Consider the following 20,932-nt stretch of genomic DNA (forward strand, 5'->3'; position numbering starts at 1 on the left):
CTAGGGTCAAACTGGGCTTCTCTTTTACGAAAGTTCTTTCGTGTCCCTTGCCCATTTATTGCGCTATTCACAATTCTCTTACTGACCAGCAGGAGAACACCTGACACCATCTTCTGTCAGCTCCAAGTGTCAAAAATATCTTCTCCCAGCTCAGCTGTTTCTGCACTTATATCTTCTGATAAACAATGTTTCTAACTCAGTAAAGTCAAATTTGTTATTCCTGTCTGATAGAGTGAACGTTTTGGTGGCATTAAAATCTTCCTACTGTGGGGCCAAAGACACATTCAATTGTATTTTCCATTAAACTTCCTCTGTTTCTTTGTTTAACCTGAACCATCCCAAGAGGATTTTGGTGTACTGTTCAAGGTAGGATCTAATTCTGCTGTCACTCTTCCTAAAGGAAAGCCATTATTGACCCAGGCCTTCCTTCCCCCGATGACATGTCATGACATCCCTGTAAGGTCATCCTGCCTGAGACAGCTATGACTAAACGCATGTGCTGCCGTGGTGTTTGAAAAACTGAAGACAATTACACAAGTTTATATCTCAGGCTTACTTAACAACGTGAACAGATCCTAGAGCAGACAGCATGAAAAGAAAATCTATGCTCAAGAACCTCATGGGAATGGGAACTGATACCCAGTGATTCTAATGAGTCCTGGTGCTTCCATCTGAATATTAACATCCTACTTCTCAGAACTGCAGCTGCCCTCACGTGCCACCTATGGACTGAGAGAAGATACTGTTAGTGAGAGAAGAAAATGGCCACTCTTCTATTTCTTGTAGTCACACACCTCACACAGGACTAGAGAAGAAACATCTGAGTCCAGGGACTCAGTTCCACTCTGTCCCATGTGCTCTCGGGAAGTTGTTAAGTCTCTCAACAGTGTCTGACCCCCAGTAAGTGACGCATATTGATACAGCAATACTGCTACTAACATAAACTAGTATTGTTCAGTTCCTGGTTGATCATTTCATGACTGCTGATTCACTGAAGATTATTTTTATTGGGTAGCTACTGTATACCAGGCACAACTAGAAACCAGAAACAGAGCAGTGACTAAGACAGGGCCTGGGAGGGAGAAAGACAGTGCCAGGAGGGCAGCAGCTCTCAGACAGAAAGTCTGGAGAAGGCCACGGGCAAGAGGTCACGTGGAGCACCGCCCCAAATGAAGGGAGGTCCCCAAAACGAAAGAGGGGCAGAGGAGCACATACAGCAGCAGAACATCAAGTTCAAAGGCACCAGGAACAATCCGCTTGGCTTGTTCATGAGCCAGTAAGGGTGCCAGTGTGGCCAAGGTGGAGCAAGTGAAAAGTTGGAAAAGATAAAGGCAAAATGAGAAGAGAGATGAAGGGCTGTGCTACTCAATGTGAGAAACTGACAACCGAGAAAAGACCACCAAACTAGGTCCCAACCCGAGGACCTGTGAAAACAGAGAACTGAAGTTTCACAGGGACCAAAGTGGCCAGACTGGAGGAAGGGGAGGGGCTGCAGGTGGAGACAAGGGCTGAGCAGCGATCAGGAACTCTGGAGGGGGCTCCGGGTGTGATGGGAAGCTCCTGCAAGCTTCTGAGCAGGAGCGACCTGCATATCCCACCGGATGTTGGAAGAGTAGAAAGAGGAAAGAAGAGGTCACCGGAGCAGTCCCACACGTCAAGCAGGAGAAGACAGACTGCGAATGGTCAGTAAAGCAGGAAGAAAGGCTTCACAGAAGAGAGACAGGTGTCCAGGAGCCCCTCAGGGTCCACAGGGCACTGGATCCAGGCCCCACGGACACCACATCCTTGGATCTCACGTGCAATGACATACAGTGATGACGAGTGTGCACGTGAGCTGAGCACACCCTCCCACATCCTGTAAGTCATCTTTGGATTACCTACAATACCTAACATAACGCAAATGCTGTGTAAGAAGTTGCTGGCACAGTAAATTCAAGTTTTGCTTTTTGGAAATTTCTGGAATTTTTTTTCCCCAGAACCTTCCATCCGTGGTTGGTGGAATCCATAGGTGAGAAGCAGGGAACAGGTGGGATCTAGACAGGAAGTGAGCGGCTGCAGCAGCCCCTGCAGACAGTGGGCAGAGGACGAGGGAGCAGCGCCCGTGGTGGGTTTGGGACAAAACTTCAAAGCCAGAGCCTCAGCACACTGGGCGTCTTCCTTGCAACCACAAATGACTTAGAAAGTGTCTTTCAACTGCTTACCATGCTGTCAGAGCAGGACCCCACATTCCCACCCGGGAGGGAAGTTACACGTGTGATTAAACCTGCTCACTCACTGCTGTTTGTGCTCCTTTTTTTAATGACTAAGAGAAGTAAGTTTTGCTCCTTTATATGCTATTCTTCTTTATACCTTTTCAGGAATGTCTAGAAACTTGTAAGAGTTATACCTATTTCCATACTAATTAAATTCCTGGTGAAATACCCTTTTATTATAATGTCGCTGCCCACTACATCCGCCACAATGCTTCTTTGCCTTACATCTCTTTTCACAGGACATCAATGGCCAACACTACCTTTTCTTCCTGGTTATTATTTGCTTGGTACACTTGTACTCATGCTTTATGTGAGTTTTGCAAACTGAAAGAGCTCATGAGTAGGCAGGAAGACTTCTTTTTTAACTACTTATTTATTTTACTGAGAAAACTTTTAGATCTTAGTGTAAATAACAAGGCTGAGTATGATTCTGCGAAATACGTGGATCCATTATACATAAACAGTTGTGACACATACATTCATACGTGTACATGTGTATTGGCTCTTAAGGCAAAATATATTTCTTCCAGTAAGCCAAAAACGTATGAACGTCAGTGTTTTGGATACATCTTGTAAACAACAGAGTCAAAATTTATTTTTTAATCACGCTCACAACCTCTGACCATTTACTGTTAGCATACTTGCATTTATTTCTAAACCTTATTGATTTCTATTTCTTTTGTTTCCACATGCTTCTCCATTTCTTTCCTTCTTTTTGATTGCTGCATTTCTTTAATACCTACTTACTCAACCACGATTTAAGTTATAAAATCTATTTCTAATGTTTTAGCTGTTACCCTCATATACAGCTTTAAGATTCAGCTGACAAAATTTTAATTCTCATCACCTATCTTTCAACATGCACCCAGTACTGAGCTCTTCTTTAATACAAAAATGCGTTATCATTATTTTTGTTTTGTGGAGCCAAACTTACAGGCACCTGTTCCTGAGGTAATTTAACAGCACAAACAAGTCCAGGGAGCCAGCTCCACTTCCAGCACTGTGAACGTGCTGTTTCCTGGGCACCCGCTGTGCTGAGAAGTTGAGCCCTGCCTGCCTCCAGCATCGTCTCTTTTCCTTTTGTACAATACTGCTTCACTACAATGTGCCAAAACGTGTATTTCATCTTATTACCCTGTTCGAGATTGTTAATCTGCATTCAAAAACTCATGGAGGGGAGGGTATAGCTCAGTGACAAGAGTGCATGCTTAACATGCACAAGGTCCTGGGTTCGATCCTCAGTATCTCCATTTAAAAAACACAGGGGGAGAAAAAAGGAACTCATGTCATCCACTGATTCTACAAAATTCTCAGCCATTTTCTCTTCAGTGACTTTTAGATACTCTTAATTTTAAACACTTCTTAATTGACTAAGTAGATGGAGGTCAAATCTTGGCTAGCCATTGATATAAACCAACCAAACTACAACTCACAGAATATTTTATTAGCTTAGTTACAACCATTTGATAAATTTGAAAATAAAACTACTTCTTTGATAAACTATCACTGGGACCAGATTTTACTCAACTAGAGATTTATTCATCTAAACATGTTTTGTTTTTCTTTTACCTACTCAGATGCTTGGACTGAAAGCTCCTGGCATTGGAGAGCCCTCTTACCTCCACAAACATCTTTGTTTCTGCATCTTTATCATCCTCAGAGATGAGGACCCCTGTGGAAGAACCTCATTTTACAACTTACACTTCTCTCAAACGTATGTGTTGAAGATGTACAATTATCTACTAACACCTTGGTTTACTTAATAGTGGGGGGGGTATTAGAAGAAAAACAGGGAAAGGACAATTATAGGCAATTCTTTTAATTCACCTCAAATGATTTTAGTTTCAGTAAGGTCAGTATCACTAAGAGATCAGGGTTGTATGTGAACATCAATTTCACACCGACTTTTTGGGCGGGCTGCAGACTCCTGGGCACAAAAAAGCAAGCTCGGCAGCCCCTTAATAGGATCATCAAGCGTGGTCTCCTCTGGGCACATGGGGTCCTGCTGCACAAAAGGATGCCCGCAGAACAGAAATAAAAGGACCAGGGCCTGCGTCCTCCTCAGGGCAGAGGCTGGACAGAGCAGCACAGACAAGAGAAGTGTGAGGAGCAAAGGATCATCCCAGAAGAACGAAATCAATCAGATGGGTCAAGCAAGCAAATCAGTGGTGCCCAGAGAGGACCACACGGAAGTGTAGAGATCACTGGTTAAAAATTACGGCCAACTCTATTCATACAGGAGGTGTAGTGACAATCAGCGTGAAAATTAAGCATAGATAACCATCCTCTTGTGCTTTTTTAATATGCAAAACAAATCAAGTGTGAGCCACCCCAAAGTAGGTTGGTAATCTTACTTCCACTCCTCTGGTGGGTGTGCAAGTTCATACTTCTCCCTCACATTGGAGACACCCATATCCAAATGGAGCCAGTGAACCTCCTCTGACCGCAGGTGACTGAGGCGAAATCCATAGCAGGCCACGTGCTTTACTTTGTGACTGTCCACTATCTTCTGAATGATGCCCTAAAACACACCCCCCACAAAGACGACGGTTATAAACAAAAAACTGCATGCTAAAAGTTAACGCAATGTTCATTTCTTTGGTTAATTATCAGAAATCTTTGGTAAAAAACTATCAACTTAAATAAATTACTTAATTTTACTTAGGACCTTTTTCAGAAATAGTATTTTTACAAACAAAGAAAAGTTCTGAAATCCCACAAGAACCTCTTCCCCTTTATTGATTTCTGAAGCGCCGCCTCTGCACCACTCCGACTTGTCAGAGGACACCAGCCACCCCTCAGTGTCACCTGCTGAGAACAAGACCTGTGGAGGGGTTATACTCTCTGTACCATGTGTATTGTTAAGAACAGGCTGCAACCTTAATATCATTTTCAAAACCAAACATTTAGGAACATATAATCAAGGCCATGTTTCTGATAATATTGATGACTTATGAAAAGCTATTTAAAGTTGGGCCTACTCACCTGCTGTTTGCTCCCTATATATTAATATGCAGCAATCTACAACAGCCCCCAGTCTAATGCTAGCCCCAACACGTGTGCGCCCTGCATTCAGGGGGGATACAGGCAACCTCTGAAGGAGGGCATCAAGACAGGCTCCCCGGAAGAAGGGGCCATGGGAAAGGAAGCGTTAGGACTGATTCCTCCCTGAACCTGCAGAGGCATGGAAGTCATGCACGTGTATCTGTAAACAGGCAGCATGTGTGGAAGACTCATCTGAGCATACAATGGAAACCACCCGCAGCCCTTCCACGAGGCTGTGCTAATCACAGTCCACTGCTTTCTTCTCAATCTTATAGGCCATTAATAAGGTTGTTTTTTAAATGATGCTGATACTAACATGAAAATTCCTATTAAAGAAAATCAATATTATTAAAGAAAAATATCACTGGTTTTTAAAAATTAGCAATTAACTGAAGCTATCCTGTATCTTATAGTGTAAGACACATCTTAAAAGTTCTGCGCAAAGTATTTCTTTATTACAAGTTCTGCATAATGCTGTTAATAATACAATTAAGGCTGTTCCCAGGCCTACCCATAAAATAGATACATAATGACACTACTAAATACAAAAACTGCCAAGGACCCAGCCTGCCCACACCAAGGGCAAATGCATGCTGTGCTCCCAGGGCCCGCACGTGACCGCCCTCCCTTTGGGACAACTACTCCATCTCCAGGACAAGGCTGGACACCAAGCATGGGGCGGGGCCGCGACATGGCATCAGAGACAAAGCATGAACAAAGGATCAGGCTGGGGGGTCAGAAACAGCTTCCTACAGAAGATGAACTCCTACTGGGACAGCAGGGTGTGCACAGTCCACAGAACTGTGGGTGGAACTGGGATGAACATAAAGGCTCTTTCTGGCTCTCGGATTCAAGGCCTAGAATTTCTGACAGTGGCGGCACGGGCTGGGCACTACCCAGGGCTCCGGCCACAGGTGGCCGTGGGAGCCCAGGTCCGGCCCCTGAGCTTGCCTGCAAATCTTGCCTACAGCAAGGGACATCTTTTCTGCTAATTCTCTGAAAGGCGCCTTCTGCAGCTTCTCCTTGCCAACATCCAAAGCCCTGAGCTGCAAAGGACAGGAGCTGGCGCCTCTTTCAAATTCCCACAAAAGCGGCTTTGTCTCCCAGCCCAGCTCTGCCGGCTACTACCAGAGCTCACAGCTGCTCACCACCCTCTCTCGCCGGACCTCCACCCGCCACGGGCCCCCCAGCTGCTTCAGACTCCAGACCAACACTTCTCCTGGCAGGGCTACAAGTTCCACCTGTATCTCTCACCGTCTCTGTCAGTGCATGTGGTCTGTTTAACCTGCCACACCAGACAGAGTGCCAGGCCGAGCACACACCACTCCTTTCACCTGCATTTGCCATCAACACCCAGGAAAAATCCCACCTTCTCTGGCTGCCCTCTCTGCTACCCCTTGCAGAGGTTACCCTCCCGTCCTGTGAACTCACGAGGCACATGGGTGCCCACCTGCAAGAGAGGCAGTATCAATTAGAGAGAGACAGTCCACAAATGGGGTGACTCGGGGAAAGCAAGTTCCTAGTCTTGAAGCCTTATGGAGTAGACAGAGTCTGAGTCAGGGCACTTGATCAGACTGCCAGAAGACAGCCAGGATGGTTCAGGCATGGGTTTGCGTAACAACGGGTCCCACACTGCAGGGCCTTGTAAACTATGCCTGGCCGCAATCTCACGCCCCACCAAAAACTTAAGCAATAAACACAGACATTTCCTTTTATTTCATTTTTCACTTTTCCATTATGCTTCCCTGTTGCGTTCTGTCCTATTTCTCATTCTGCAGTACTCTTATGTCATTTCTCAGTCAATCTGGACAGCAGCCAAGATTACGAATATACACGGTACTTAAATATTTGATGCTGAATGCAGGTATGTACGAAGTAACAAATAATTCTGAGAACCAAGTATCTGGTTCTGGATAACTGAACAGATAACTCTGAAAACTAAGTATTTAGTGGGAAATGCACACTCAACAAATACAATACTGCCATAAGGAAATGCTACCATTTCCATGTAACACACTCATACATTAGTATACGTGTATACTGTTTCTGGAATGCTTACATTTAGAAAAGGGACTGTCTCCACTGTCTCCAGGGAAATAACTGGACATGGATTTACAGTATACCAATAATGGTAGCCAACTTAAATTTAAATTTCTCATCCTGGCTTTAAAGGCTCATGACAATCTGGTCCTAAAGTATACAAGACAACACTCAGCTACTCTGAAATCTGTTTATTTATTTATATCACAGCCCAGGCTTTGGAAATATACAATTTCCCTGATTAAATTCTCATGTTAGATATTCACAGAGAAAGAATCCTTCTCAAAACTGAAAATAAAAGAAGCCAGGGTCTGCACTAGGCTTGTACCTCATCAAAAACACAGCATTCAGCCATCTTACTACTGGAGATGGTCATTTTCTTTTTCATTTCCTTGTTTTGGGGGAGAAGGGGAAGTGGGAACAAAAGCAACACGGCCACAAACATCCTTCTAGCCACCATTGTACGTTTGTGAAAGTACTAGGGATTAGAACGGACTTGCTGGGTCAAAAGCTACTTAAAATGCGACCTTTCGATGAGTGCAGCCAAATGCCCCCCAATAAGACCATACCAATTACACCTGACATGTGACGCTACAGACGGTCCTTCACCCCATGCCAGTACTGGATAAAACCAATCTTAAAATGCTCATCAAACTGATGGACCAAAGGGGCATGAGGGGGTGTGGGTGTTACAACCCACATTTCCCTGATTACTAACTAGTGAGATGAGGCTGTGATTCTATGATTCGCTTGATTCAAGTGCATCACTGATCTCGCAGGTAGCGCTCTGGAAGGAAATGATCTTCTCCACAGGTGTGGTGCACCTGTCCTTCGTACCCATTTGTTCACGGATGTACACCCCTTCATAAGGTCAGTGACCACCTGAGCCCACTGAGGCCTGGGGCTAGTGGCCGCATGACGAGGGAGATGTGACCCTAGCCCTCAGAGGTCTCGGAGTCTAGCATGAGAAGGGCGCGATGATGAATACACGCAGAAACTAGGTAGTCTGTGGGGAAGCTGAGGCGGGGGACCTGATGAAAATGGATGTTTGACATTTTTAGCTATCTCCCCACAGGCAATTTGCAACATCTCTCTGTTTACTATGAAAGGAGATATCTGAGGCCACATGTATTGCTCTTAACACTGTTCATCTCTTTACTTCCTCCTAAGAATTACCAAATACACTCATCAGTACTGATCTGTCTTTTTGTGTCCAGGGGCTACTGTTCTCAGTGTGCTGCTCCTCCAGGTACACTCTACGTTTAGGAAGCCAACGGGCTCCCGCTGCTCCTCTCTGATCGGACCTGTACAGGCAGGAGGCTGCCATCACTCAGTCTCCAAAGACGAGATGCGGAAACCCAAATCCTGCTCTCTGCGGGCCAGCGTGCCTCCTCCTCTCGGGGCAGCAGTGGACAGGGGCCCTCCAAGGCAAAGCATGCGCTTTTGTCTCCGTGGTCTATAGTCACTGCTGGCTCCCCCATGCTGCTGTAACAAATGACCACAAACTTAGGGGCTTAAAATAACACAAAGGTGTGACTTTTCAGCTCTGTAGACCACAAGACTGAAATGGGTAACACTGAGATAGAATACGGGTGTCAGCAGGGATTGGCTGCTTTAGGGAAGCTCCAGGAAGGATGACAAGGAGGTCCTCGTAGGCCACTGAAGGAATCTGGCTTTTCTCTGAGAGAAATGGTGAGCTCCTGGAGGTTTTGAGCAAATTACTGTCTAGAAGGCTGGCACGTTAGAGAAACAGGCCAGGAAGCAGAATGTGAAAGTGAAGACCAGAGAGATGGTCACGGCAAGACGCGGAGAGGAGTGGGCAGGGGCCCCTGAAGGAACTGAGTATTCACTCTAAATAGAGAGGAAGGTGCTAGAAGGTTCTGAGTGAAGGAGGGATGTGTTCTGGCCCTCAAGTCAGCAGGGTGGCCCGACTGCTGGGTTGTGAAGAGACAGAGGAGGCAGAAGGGGACGCGGGATGTCAGTCAAGAAACCATGTGACACTGCACGCAGGAGATGTGCTGGCTCCAAGAAAGGCGTGCAGTGGAGGTGCCAGGACATGGGGGTTCCAGGTATATTCTGAAGACAGTGTGGACAGGACTAGCTAACATACTGGGTGTTGGGTACAAGCAAAAGAGGAGCAGCAGAACTCCAAGGATCTAAGGAACTAAAAGAGGGGAACCCTTAGACTGAAGCACTGGGGGTTCTTTCAGGGAAAGAAGGGTGCAGAAGAGCAGTGCAGGTGCAGCTGGGCGGCATGAGGTCTGAGGCAGAACGGGACCCACCAGAAAGGGGCGCAGGTGTGGCACAGGCAGAGCCCTGGATTCAACCGCCACCACCGCCTCAGGAGGCAGTGAGGACGTAAGAGCTGTGCCAGGGAGACCGCACGCGGGCACCAGGACAGCCCTTGCACCCACCGCACATTTCCTTTCAGTTCTCTTTTCTTCACACTCCATCACATTTTTTAAGGAGAGCCTACGGTAACTTTCTACATCCTTATTTCTCTGCGGATACCTCCATTCCACATTTCTGTGACCTAAAACTTGTCTGGTACAGACCGCAGAGGTCCGAGTTATTTCCCCAGAGCCTCTGAAAATTCTGAAGATTCTGTTATCTTGAGTCCAGCGCTGCTGATGAAAGCCTGACGTAAATGTCATCCTTCTTCCTAAGCAGGAGACTTCTCTGGTACAATGTGGATCTTCTCTCTACCCTTGTAATTCTGACGTAGCACCACAATGTTTCTTGTTTGTTTTTTGGGTTTTGTTTTCTGGAGGGGGAATTAGATTTATTTTATTTATTTGTTTATTTTAACATAGGTCCTGGGGACTCCTATTTTAACATAGAAGCACATGCTCTACCACTGAGCTGTACCCTCTCCCTTCACTACAGTGTTTCTACAGGGCCAGTCTTAATACTGTCCAACATGGTGAATCCTGGCTCTCCAGGGCTGCCTGAAGCATGGTACTGACACCTGGCTATGGCCAAGACAAGTGATGCCCGCGACCATGGGCTACTGACTATCCCAGGGCAGGACATACTAGCCTGTTATTGTTTAGTAATCATAATGGGATTTCCGACTTGCACCTGATTTGGGCAGCACTTGGGCAGTTACAAGGGTCGAGGCTGGTTATGGAGATGGAACGTGCCATCTCACAGACCCTACCATAAAGAGGCCTTCGACCACCTCACACCCAGGTGCTGCACACGTGGCCAGTGCTCGTTTGTGAGTGTCCGAGGCCTCGAGGAGGAGGTCTCCAGTCCCTCAACAAGCCCTTCCACCTCCTGCTGCTGTTCTGTCAACTCTACCTACTGTGGAGCCCTGCGAACCCTGTCAGCAGCCATCAGACATGCATAATTAGCACATGCATGTGATAGGAGTGACGTTTATTAATCAAAGCACAAGAAATAGAACCTCTGTAATGAACTGTAACAAGAATACAGATCTTTCCTAGTGAAAATAAATCTTTCAACACCTCCAAAGGTTTTGATTCTTCTGAACCAGCCTCCCAGATAATTACTTTCTATAGAGCACAACTGTCAGCAGAAATACAATGCAAGCCACACGTTGTTTTAAAATTTCTAGCAGCCACATTAAAAAAGCACAAAGAAACAGGTGAATTCCATTTTAATAATGTACTTTCTTTAAACTAGTATGCCAAGAACAAAATCACAATAAATTATTGAGATACTTTACATTATTTATTCATCCTAAACCTTTGAAATCTCGTGTATATATTTACATCTGCAAAACATCACTTCAGACCAGCTATAGTCAAGTGTTCAATAGCTGCACACGGCTACCACATTGGGCACTGTAGCAACAGAGTCTGAGTTTGAATCTAATTATTCAGCAACGCTGGATAACAATAAGCTATCTCCTTTCAGAAAATGGTTGATTTAGGGGGAGGGGAGGGTGTAGCTCAGTGGTAGAGCTCATGCTTAGCATGCACAAGGTTCAATCCCCAGTACCTCCATTAAATAAACAAACAAACAAACTTAATTAATGCCCCCAAAAGAAATCAATGAAATGGAAAACCAGTTGAATAAGATCAAGAGCTTAAAAAATAAAAATTAAAAAGAAAATGGTTGATTTTCAGACCCATCCACTAATTTACAATTAAAACACTGCATTTTCGAATGTTATAGCATTAAATGGAGTAACACCCACCCTCCACAGCAGTGAGCCAGGCTCACATGGATTTTCATATTATTCCAGGAGAGGGCTGTGGCGAATCAATGCCAGCGGAGGTTTCTCTGCCTCATGTGGAAAATCAACCATCAACTGATAAGATTTGCTGAATTTCAAACGTTCATCAATTACTATGAAATAAAACAGCTTGCTCTTTGGCCACAGAGCTTTTTGCTCATATTGATCTCCATAGAAGTTTGACAAATGTGTTCTCATAACTTATGCATTTGTATCTGGTTTAAATTTTTCTTCACAATATGAATGTTTTAATATCTGGTAAGTCCTCAGCATTGGCTTAAGGCTGCCATGTGCCCCATGATCGCTGCTTCTCTCCAGGGCGTTTACAGTTACAAGGCTTCTCTCCCTATGAATCATCTGATTAACCTTAAGGTAGAACACTGGGTGCAGGTCTTTCCATCAAGCGATTGTGTTTATAAATATAACACAGAAATAGAAAAAGACCAGAAAAAGCCAACAAGCTTCATGCACAATCTGTAAAAAGAGACTACTATATTTCAAGCATAGCACATTGAGAGATACTAGTATGTACGTCAACCCTGAGTGAATGACTCTCCTTTTAATACTTCACTTGAAAAGTCAGTATTACAATATTACAGCGGTAACAGAAAATTATATACTAATTCAAATATAATGTTGTAGCCTCAAATCCAAATTCTACCAATCCCTTTATTTTGCTTAAAAATAGTTAAGGCAAATTAATTTGTTTCATTATTATGAAAGAAGTGTGGGGAGACCTATCTGTTGGCCCTACTCACTGGACACTCGTCCTCCTTGAAGATGAACACAGACTAAGGGGAGAGGCAGGAAGGAGGAGGGGCTTCTGCAACATTTGGTCGAAGAAACATTCTGAAAATTTACATTTTGAACTCAGTTTTCTGAAATCACGGTGCCACCGTCTCCCTCCTCAGCAGCCTCTCCCTACGACACGCTTCTCCGAGCTCTTCATTACAAACTCCTCAGCATCCAGAAGAAACCCTTTCCAGCTAACACCCACATCGACACGCAGTTACCCTGCAGCCCTCCTGGTCACCTGGAACACCTCGGGAAGCACCTTGTGCACTGGCCTGGCCACAGCAGACTGGAAACTCTGAGATCAAGACTTCTAATATCCCCAGAACCTTGCCAAATGTCTGGTATACAGAAGAGATCTGCCAGTTTTTGAAGAATCAACCTTATTTGGAGTCATGCTTATATCTTCAAAATTACACTTTCTAGAAAATAATATATGTCTTAAGTATCAGAGGCTATTTTAATTGCTTTGTTCCCTTGTCTCCTTCAAAAAGTTAAAAAAAAACCCAAAACGGGAGAAAAACAAGTCAATGGCGTTATATGAATAGTATCTGATGCAGTTATTATTTTTCCAAGAAATTTTATATCAATTAAAACTCTGGTCAGTCATTTATTAACTGTATAAATATTACAGAGAAAAGTTAACATCTCTGAAATGTGGGAATACAAATTATTACGTTGTCTTTTTTCGGTATGTGCCATTAACATTTAGCCTAATATACACGTTGAGCGTGTCTCGTAGGCAAGCACACTCACCCTGACGTCGGTGGCGTCTCCGTGCCTGATAACACTGGCCCAGCTGGCTGGCTCGCTGTTGCTTTCAAAATAATGAAAGACCTTTAAGACTCGCTCCATGGCCCCAGGGGACCGTTCCACACCGGGACCCGGGTGAGTCTTGTTACTTGAATTCGGTGTGTGATTCAGGTTGGGGTCAAGGTAAGCAGCTGCCATTATTTTGCTAGAAGCCAGGTATCTGTCATATTCTGTAAAAGAAAATAATTTTCAGTGTGCAATATTTGAAATCTGTGGATAAAACGTGTTGTGTGGATAATGACTTAACACTGTTCTTCATTCTCTCCCTGTGATATGTCACACACAGAAGGTGAGCCCGAGGAGAAATGGGACCTGGTCTCCCAGGGTCATCACTGTATTCCCGCCCCTGCCCCCGCCCCAGAGCAGTATTGGACTCAGAGAAGCATGTTTGTTAAATTATTAAAAGGCCAGGAATCCTAATTCAGCTCTGTTAAAGGTTCACTATGTTATCTATAAACATTAATGTACCACCACCACCCCCTTTAAATCACAGCCTTTAAGTTTGTGAGAAAAGCTCACAGGAAAGCAAAATATGTTAATTTTGCTGCCTACTTTTAACAAATTTCACATGAGGTACAAGTTCTCTCTTCATACAAAGAAAATTCAATGAGTAGTTATTAGATACACTAGGAGCTTGTGATGAAAAAACACTAATTAAAACAAGGTCTTCTTGCTTAGTCTAATACTTAGCAGGAGAGCAGACAGGTCACAACTGAAAACAAAATAAACCCAAATGCATACAACACAATTAAATTATTTTCAGAGTGATGGGAGGACTCCCATTTGAACGCGAGGGAAGAGCATGGGCAAGACTCAACTCCCACTGAGAAAACTCACAAAAGACAACCCGAAAAGCAACCCAAACATTTGGAGCCCGAGACGTTCTGAGGCAACCAAGACAACAGGTGACAGAGACGGAGCCGGGGACAGACACTTCACCGCCACCTTTTCCCAGAGGGCCTCTGAGAGCCTGAGGATCTAAGAAAAAGCCCCTAATGAGAGAGAGACCAGCAGTGACAGACCCCGGTTATGAGAGCCAGGGGCCCGGGTTCTGGTGAGAAGGACACGGTGGAGAAATGAGTCCCTCCAGGACACTCACCAGTCCCAAAACCGGCCCCGAGGGAGCCCCCAGGAGCAGAGTAAAGCTGAAGAGAGGCAGAGGGGTGGGAGCACAGCTTCCACCTTCTATACAGAGAAGGTCTGAACAGCATGACCAACGGACAAGATGACACAGAAAACACGCACCCAGCAGCCTTTCATCTCTACAGGTGAGATATTCACCACGTGCTGGGTGAAAGCGCAGGATTCAGGAAGCATCAAAGCACTAAAATTATTCAGAGTATGTTCTGTGCTGTGTCCAGCACTAAGCTGGACAACAAAAAGGTAATAACCAGAAAATCCCCAATTATCCGGAAATTAAGCAATGTATTTCAAAGAACTCTAAGTGTTTTGAGTGATACAATAGAAAGAAATATCAAAACCAGATCCGGATAGCATTGTGCTGAGACAGAAATCTGCACTTCTGAATGCACAATTAGAAATGAAGACCGGAAATCAATGATCTCAACAGTCACATCTAACAGCACAATTTAGAAGCTGAACAGAATCAAGTTATTTCTTAGAAAAGAATAATGTAACTGACAGACCTCCAGGAAGACTAATCAAGGAAAAGGGAAGCCAAATCCTAACAGCATCACGGATGCAGGAGAACAGAGGATATGAATGAGGTGAGGCAGAAATACAATGTGAGGAGATCGGTAAGAGAATGTTATGAACAACTTGAGCCAATGAATGTGAAAATGTAGGTACATGCACAACTCCTTGCGAAATACAATGTCTCAAAACCAAAACAAGAAATATAAAATCCAAGCAGAACTATTTTATAAAAAAGTCAATTTGTAATTAAAATTCTTCCCACAAAGGAATATGTGAGTTCTTCCAACAATTTAAGGAATAAGTAATATCAATATTACAGAAATTCTTCCAGAGAACAGGGAACACTTTCCAACTTGTTTTATGAGACCAGCAAGACTGCGACACAAAACATGGAGAGGACAATAGCAGAAAGGACCCAGATCAAGCTTCCTTACAAACACAGGTGCAAAAATCTTAACAAAATGTTAGCAAATTTAATCAAGCAACATTTAAGAAGAAAAATATATTATGGCCAAGAGGAATGCAAAGACAATTAAACATTCAAAAAGTAATCCATGTTTTGTAGCAGCTTCACTCATAACTGCCAAAACTCGTTGGCAACCGAGACGTCCTTCAGCAAGTGAATGGATAAAAAAACTGTGGTATATGCAGGCAATATAGTATTATTCACTGCTAAAAACAAATGAGCCATCAAGCCATGGGAAGAGTTGGAGAAAACTTAAATGCACATTACTCAGTAAAAGAAGTCAATCTGAAGAGGCTACATACTACATGATTCCAACTATGTGACATTCTACAAAAGCAAAATCACAGAGACCTTAAAAATGTTAGCGAATGCAGAGATGGAGGGAGGCAGGAATGAACAGAGAGAACACAGGATCTTTAAGGCACTGAAAATCATCAACGTAACACTACAATAAGGGATACACGTCGTCATACATTTGTCCAAACCCACAGAACGCAAACACCAAGAGTGAACCAGAATGTAAGCTATGGCCCTTGGGTGATCATGATGTGTCTTTCTTGGCTCAGCTGTAACAAACGTACCACTCTGCTGAGAGACTTTAGTAATGGGGAAGGCTCTGCATGTACTGGAGGAGGAGGAAATGGGAAATCTCTGTACCTTCCTGAAATTTTGTTGTGAACCTAAAACTGCTCTTAAAAAAGCAGTCTTAAAATTTTTAAAAAAATCAATGTAACTCACTGTATTTTCAGAAAGGAGAACCACAGTTATCTTAATATATGCATAAAAAGTATCTGATAAAGTTTACCAAACACTCACAATAAAAATTTAGCAAAGCAGAAATAGGAAAATATTTCCTTAATCTGATGAAAGTATTCACATTAAACTAAATACTGGTGGAAAGGAGCCCCTTCCCCCGCACCTCACCCCAAGGCTGCGAATAAGTCAGAGGCCCACCACTACCACGTCTAATTTGACATTGTTCCAAAGTCTTAACTAGTTTCCATATGCAAAAAAAACGGGGGGGGGGGAGAGGTAAAACATAGGGTAGGAGGGAAGGAATAAAATTATCACTATTTACAGACTACATAACTATGTGTGAAGAAAATCTGTAATAATTTACAGATGAATTAAAAGAATTAATAAATGAATTTAGCAAGGCTGCTGGATCATTAAACAAAATCAACTCTACTCTGATCATTTTAGCGATCTCTTTCGCTCCCCAAATTAGACAGTAAGGATGACTAAGTATTGTGTAGTATCTACTGCTTCCTGAAAAGCAGCTCTCCAGTTCCAGAGTGGCCAGAAGATACACTGGTGATGAAAAATCACTACCGCTGGCCCCTGAACACCACAGGTGTGAAGTGCCCAGGTCCACTTACGCGCAGATTTTTTTCAGTAGTAAATCAGCACTGCATTACCACAGGCTCCCTGGCTGGGTGCATCCTTGGAACAGAGTCACAGACACAGAGGAATCCTCACCCAGAGAGGGGCCAACCCCTCCTCCTCAAACTATGGACCAGTTTTGTTTTAATTTTCAATCTGTCACAGGCCAATACTATTGTAAAATAAAATGAAGAGGAAAACAGAAAACAGAAAAACTCTAGAGAACAGAATAAAAATAAAAGACATACAAAAGCCAAGCACAGAACTTCTATCATTAGACTCAATTAATATAAAACTACTGTCAAATTGCTGTAAAGGTTTCTAGACACTTATACCAAATTCTACCTTACTTTGTCCTAGGCTGGCAACAGTTTCAGCATCAACTCCAGTCTGCTGGCCACACTCGGCGAGTCCTGACTCAGGCACCAGGCTGCCCGGCTGGGGTCCCCAGAGCAGCAAGAGGCCAGAGCTCCCTGGACCAGGAATGAGTGGCCTGCCAGGGATGGCCACTGACCTTCCAGCTCAGGCCTCCCTTTCATTAACTTAGGGACCGTCTCAAGGGTTCCTGGCGTCTAACTTCTTTTCCTGGGGGAAGGAGGGCAGTCCCAAGGCAGGCTGAGGAAGCACGGTGCTGACAAACCATGGCGTTGACTCCAAGGCTCACCTCACAATCTGACAGAAATGCTTCATAAAACAGCACGTATGAAAGAGGGGGAAAAGCACACGGACCATAACGACCACCCTAGTCCAGAGCCACCTTGTTTACATTCACGGTACATACCAAGATCCCACCAGGAGAGCAAACTCATTTTGCTGGAAATAAGCTGGCCCTTTAATAAAACTCGAGAACCATGCCAGGAGAGGACAGAAGCAAAGAAAACAAACTGAAACAGCTGACATTTGTAAAAATTAAGACATCATCAAGCTTGAAGAGTTTCTAAGAATTTGACAACGATCCCAGTTTAAGTAAATCCTTTTGCAAACTAGATCAATGTGAAAGTTTCCTTCTCCCTAATTTTGTTCTTTTACACAAAACTTGGGTTTATTTCCTCACAAAAAGTCTAACCCGGATATCTTAAATGTCCTATAGTGATTTTACTAGACAGAGACGCTAACATCAAGTCACTTAAATGTTTTACTATTACAGTATCAACACGTGTAGGGGAGTTTATATTTTCCAAATCTCCCATTCTCAATGCTCTTCTTCCAACATGACTATGACACTCCTTTCAAGAGGCAGAGTCTACATCCCTCTCCCTTGAATCTGGGCCTCAGGCCAGACTAAGAAACCTCCTAAACTACATCATAAAACGCAACAACAAAAAAGTAAGGCAGGGACCTGGGTTCCCTCGGTTTTCTTGGGATGCTCACTCACGGAACCCGACCACCATGCTGTTCAGAAGCTCAAGCAACCGGAGAAGAACTGAGCCCCAAGAACCTGCTGACACTTCCAAGCCACGTGACAGAGCCACCCTGAAAGCAGACCCTCTGGCTCCCAGCTGTGCTGCCCCAGCCAACACCACATGGGAAGAGATGATCTGTCCTTGTTCAGCCCTGTCCAGACTGCAGGTCTGAACAACATTAATAACTTGTGTCATTCGAAGCCACTTAGCATTGGGATGACTTGTTTTCAGCAATAGGTAACTGACACAGCATATGCTCAACTCCAGGAAGTAAGGTGGTTCTCGCTTTGCGTGGAGCGTGGGGCCAGAAAATGACTACCCAAAGTAGCTTGAATGATGCGTGCTGCCTTCTCCTCATTGTTAAACTAAAGATACAGAGCAAGTGTCTTTTCTATGCCTTGGCAAACTGTCATAGCCCTTCCTAAGTTTGGGTCACCTTCCTTTTATAGTTTATTCTTTGTACTTTGACATTTCTAACATTGCTAAATCCTTCCCATTTTTTGGTCTTGGAAAGTACAAAACTACTGAACAAGTGCCTTCTCAATTTAAAATATTAAAAATATATTAAGGTATACTCGGTGCTGGGTGCTGGGTTTCCTCAACTGGGGATGGCTGTGTTACAGAGGACTCTCCCATGCTCAGGGGCTGTGCTGACAGCTCCAACAGCAGCCTGCCTCCCGTTTAAGGCTCAGGAGTTAAACATCTGTATGGACAGGAGACAGGCCTTCAAGGTTGTTCACAACCTCTGCATGCTATGAAAACATAAGGGTTTCCTCTCAGACACCTCTAATTAGAAAGGGAGCAGGAAATGATGACTTATTTAAGAAACCATCTTAAGAAAGGCACACTTACTATAACTGAAGCCTGTATTAAGAACACCTTGAAGGTAAAAGGAGTGTCCTGGAGGCACTGGACACATGCAGATCTCCCCCTTTCTACTATTTCCACATTATGAAGACGGCTGCCCTGTCTGACTTAATGAATCCAGAGGACTTAATCAGACAACCCAACTGGCCATACCAAAAATAACTGATGCCAGACGTTCCAACGCATGCTTTCGTCTTGTGCTGGTCAATCTACCGAATATTAAAGAGCCACTCCGGGCCTTCTGCCTTCCTCTCTACTATCTCTTGAACTTTCCCTGTCTTCCCAAAATAATTGCATTCACTAACAATCTACCTGCCTGTTTTATTCTTTCCCCAAACCTCTCTGGCAGGGATCTAATTAGAACTGAACCTATGAACACAGTGTTACATTTCATCCAAAAACTAAGAATCACACTTCCTTTTATATTCAATACTGGAACAGCATTAACCCCAAGACACCTAAACTAGGCTCCAGACTCTAATAATTAGCCAATGATGCTATATTTCCATAGCCAGCCAGCCAGCCAGCCTCATTCACTTGTTCATGCTTATCCCCTCCCTTACAGTAACTACACACACACACACACACACACACACGATTAGTTACAACTGTAACAAGCACTATTAAAGAACTACAACTGTAGTAAGAGCTGTAAAGACAAAGTCCAAAATCGTCAGAGCATCACCCCATCACAGCCGCGGGGCACCTGCTGTGAGCAGCTGAGGGAACCACTTCAGGGGCTTGGGGAAGGACAGGCTCAGTATGAGGGAAACTTCAATCCAAAAACCCTGATCCTTTGGTTCAGAAAATGTTCTTGCATCATTTCTTTGATGACTTTATCCTTTTTCTCTTTCTGCCTGGATGTCAAACTTTCTGAATTCATCATCCTATTTTCTTTCTTCTCTCCATTTGTCTTTCCTTTTCATGTTCTGAGATACCTTCCACGTTATTTCTCAATGCAACCAGTGAGTCTGTTTCTGCTTTCTTACTTTTAATTCTGCTTCTGAGTACACTTTTTAAAAAACTCTGTTTGTCTTTTATGTAGGCAATATCTCCTCTTAGCACTCTGGAAATCTTACGAAACAAATTTATCGCGTTCTTTTAGCTTCCTTATGTTCGCTGTTTCATCTTCATGGCCTGTAAACTGTTTTCGGTTTGTTTCTCTATTTTGGTCTCATGCTGTGAAAGCAGAGGCTGTCTTTGAATACCTGGCTGTCAGTCAAGCAACCCTGAGCGCGAGGCTGGCTTGGAGACCAAATTCCTGGCAGGGAAGCAGACCCCGCCCAACAGGATGGGCCTCTTCTCCAGTCCCAGCCTCCTCAGAAGACGTGGATTCCGGGAACGACGGAAAGGGAAAGCATGCCTAATTGCACTTAGTCCCCAGTTCTGAGTACAAGATACAGTCAAGGTACTATGTTTCACCAGAAATTTTCCACAGTGAAGTTTTTAAAACCAGATGTGCAAACAGCCTACAAAGGGAAGAATAAATGACGACAGCCAGTCAGCAGCACCAGGTGAAGACCAGCCCGGTCAGGCTCATCCCTGCACATCCGGACATCCTCCACACCACCCCCTCCCCAAGCTGTCCATGTACTCTCTACGGGCGAGACACCTGGAGATTACAGGACAGCCAAAACTTCATGAAAATCGCACAAACCAACCTGAAGAGAAGGAGCCCAAGAGAATCTTGGAGCTGTAGCTGAAGAAGACTGGACACTCAACAGAACAGGCATGTCCCAGGGAAGATTTTAGGGCCATGACCTCTGGCCTTTGACCGGACTCAGGAGCAGCACGTGTCACTAATAACATTAGGACCTGTGCCCACTCCCAGCTCCAGGGCTCCTCAGTTACTGTTAGTTCCTGATCTGTGGGGTGGGCCTGCTGGTACCCACCCTGCCAGCTGAGATAATAAGCATCAAGTGTTCAGATAGATACCGGAAGCCAAGGCAGCATTCGACAAATGACAGCTGTTAGAGGAGGAGGACCCGAATTCTTGGGGCCCAAGAGAGTA

The 20,932-nt window shown here is 44.2% G+C and overlaps 1 protein-coding gene across 16 annotated transcripts in view; it reads right to left on the reverse strand.

Moving 5' to 3' along the window:
* Positions 1 to 20,932, reverse strand: part of PTK2 (protein tyrosine kinase 2) — a 200,064-nt gene that overhangs the window by 125,341 nt on the left and 53,791 nt on the right. For 14 of the 16 annotated variants that reach the window (XM_072949793.1, XM_072949788.1, XM_072949789.1 and 11 more), the window contains 2 exons: positions 13,090 to 13,316; positions 4,607 to 4,773 (listed from right to left, as the gene is read on the reverse strand). In XM_072949793.1, coding sequence (XP_072805894.1) covers positions 4,607 to 4,773; positions 13,090 to 13,284 — 362 coding nt within the window. In that variant the 5' untranslated portion in view covers positions 13,285 to 13,316. Of the gene's footprint in view, positions 1 to 4,602; positions 4,774 to 13,089; positions 13,317 to 20,932 lie in introns of those variants that run through there. The other 2 variants (XM_072949802.1, XM_072949794.1) reach the window with 2 other exon arrangements.

This window comes from Vicugna pacos, chromosome 25, assembly GCF_048564905.1.
Source record: "Vicugna pacos chromosome 25, VicPac4, whole genome shotgun sequence".
In the NCBI taxonomy this organism is placed as follows: domain Eukaryota; kingdom Metazoa; phylum Chordata; class Mammalia; order Artiodactyla; family Camelidae; genus Vicugna; species Vicugna pacos.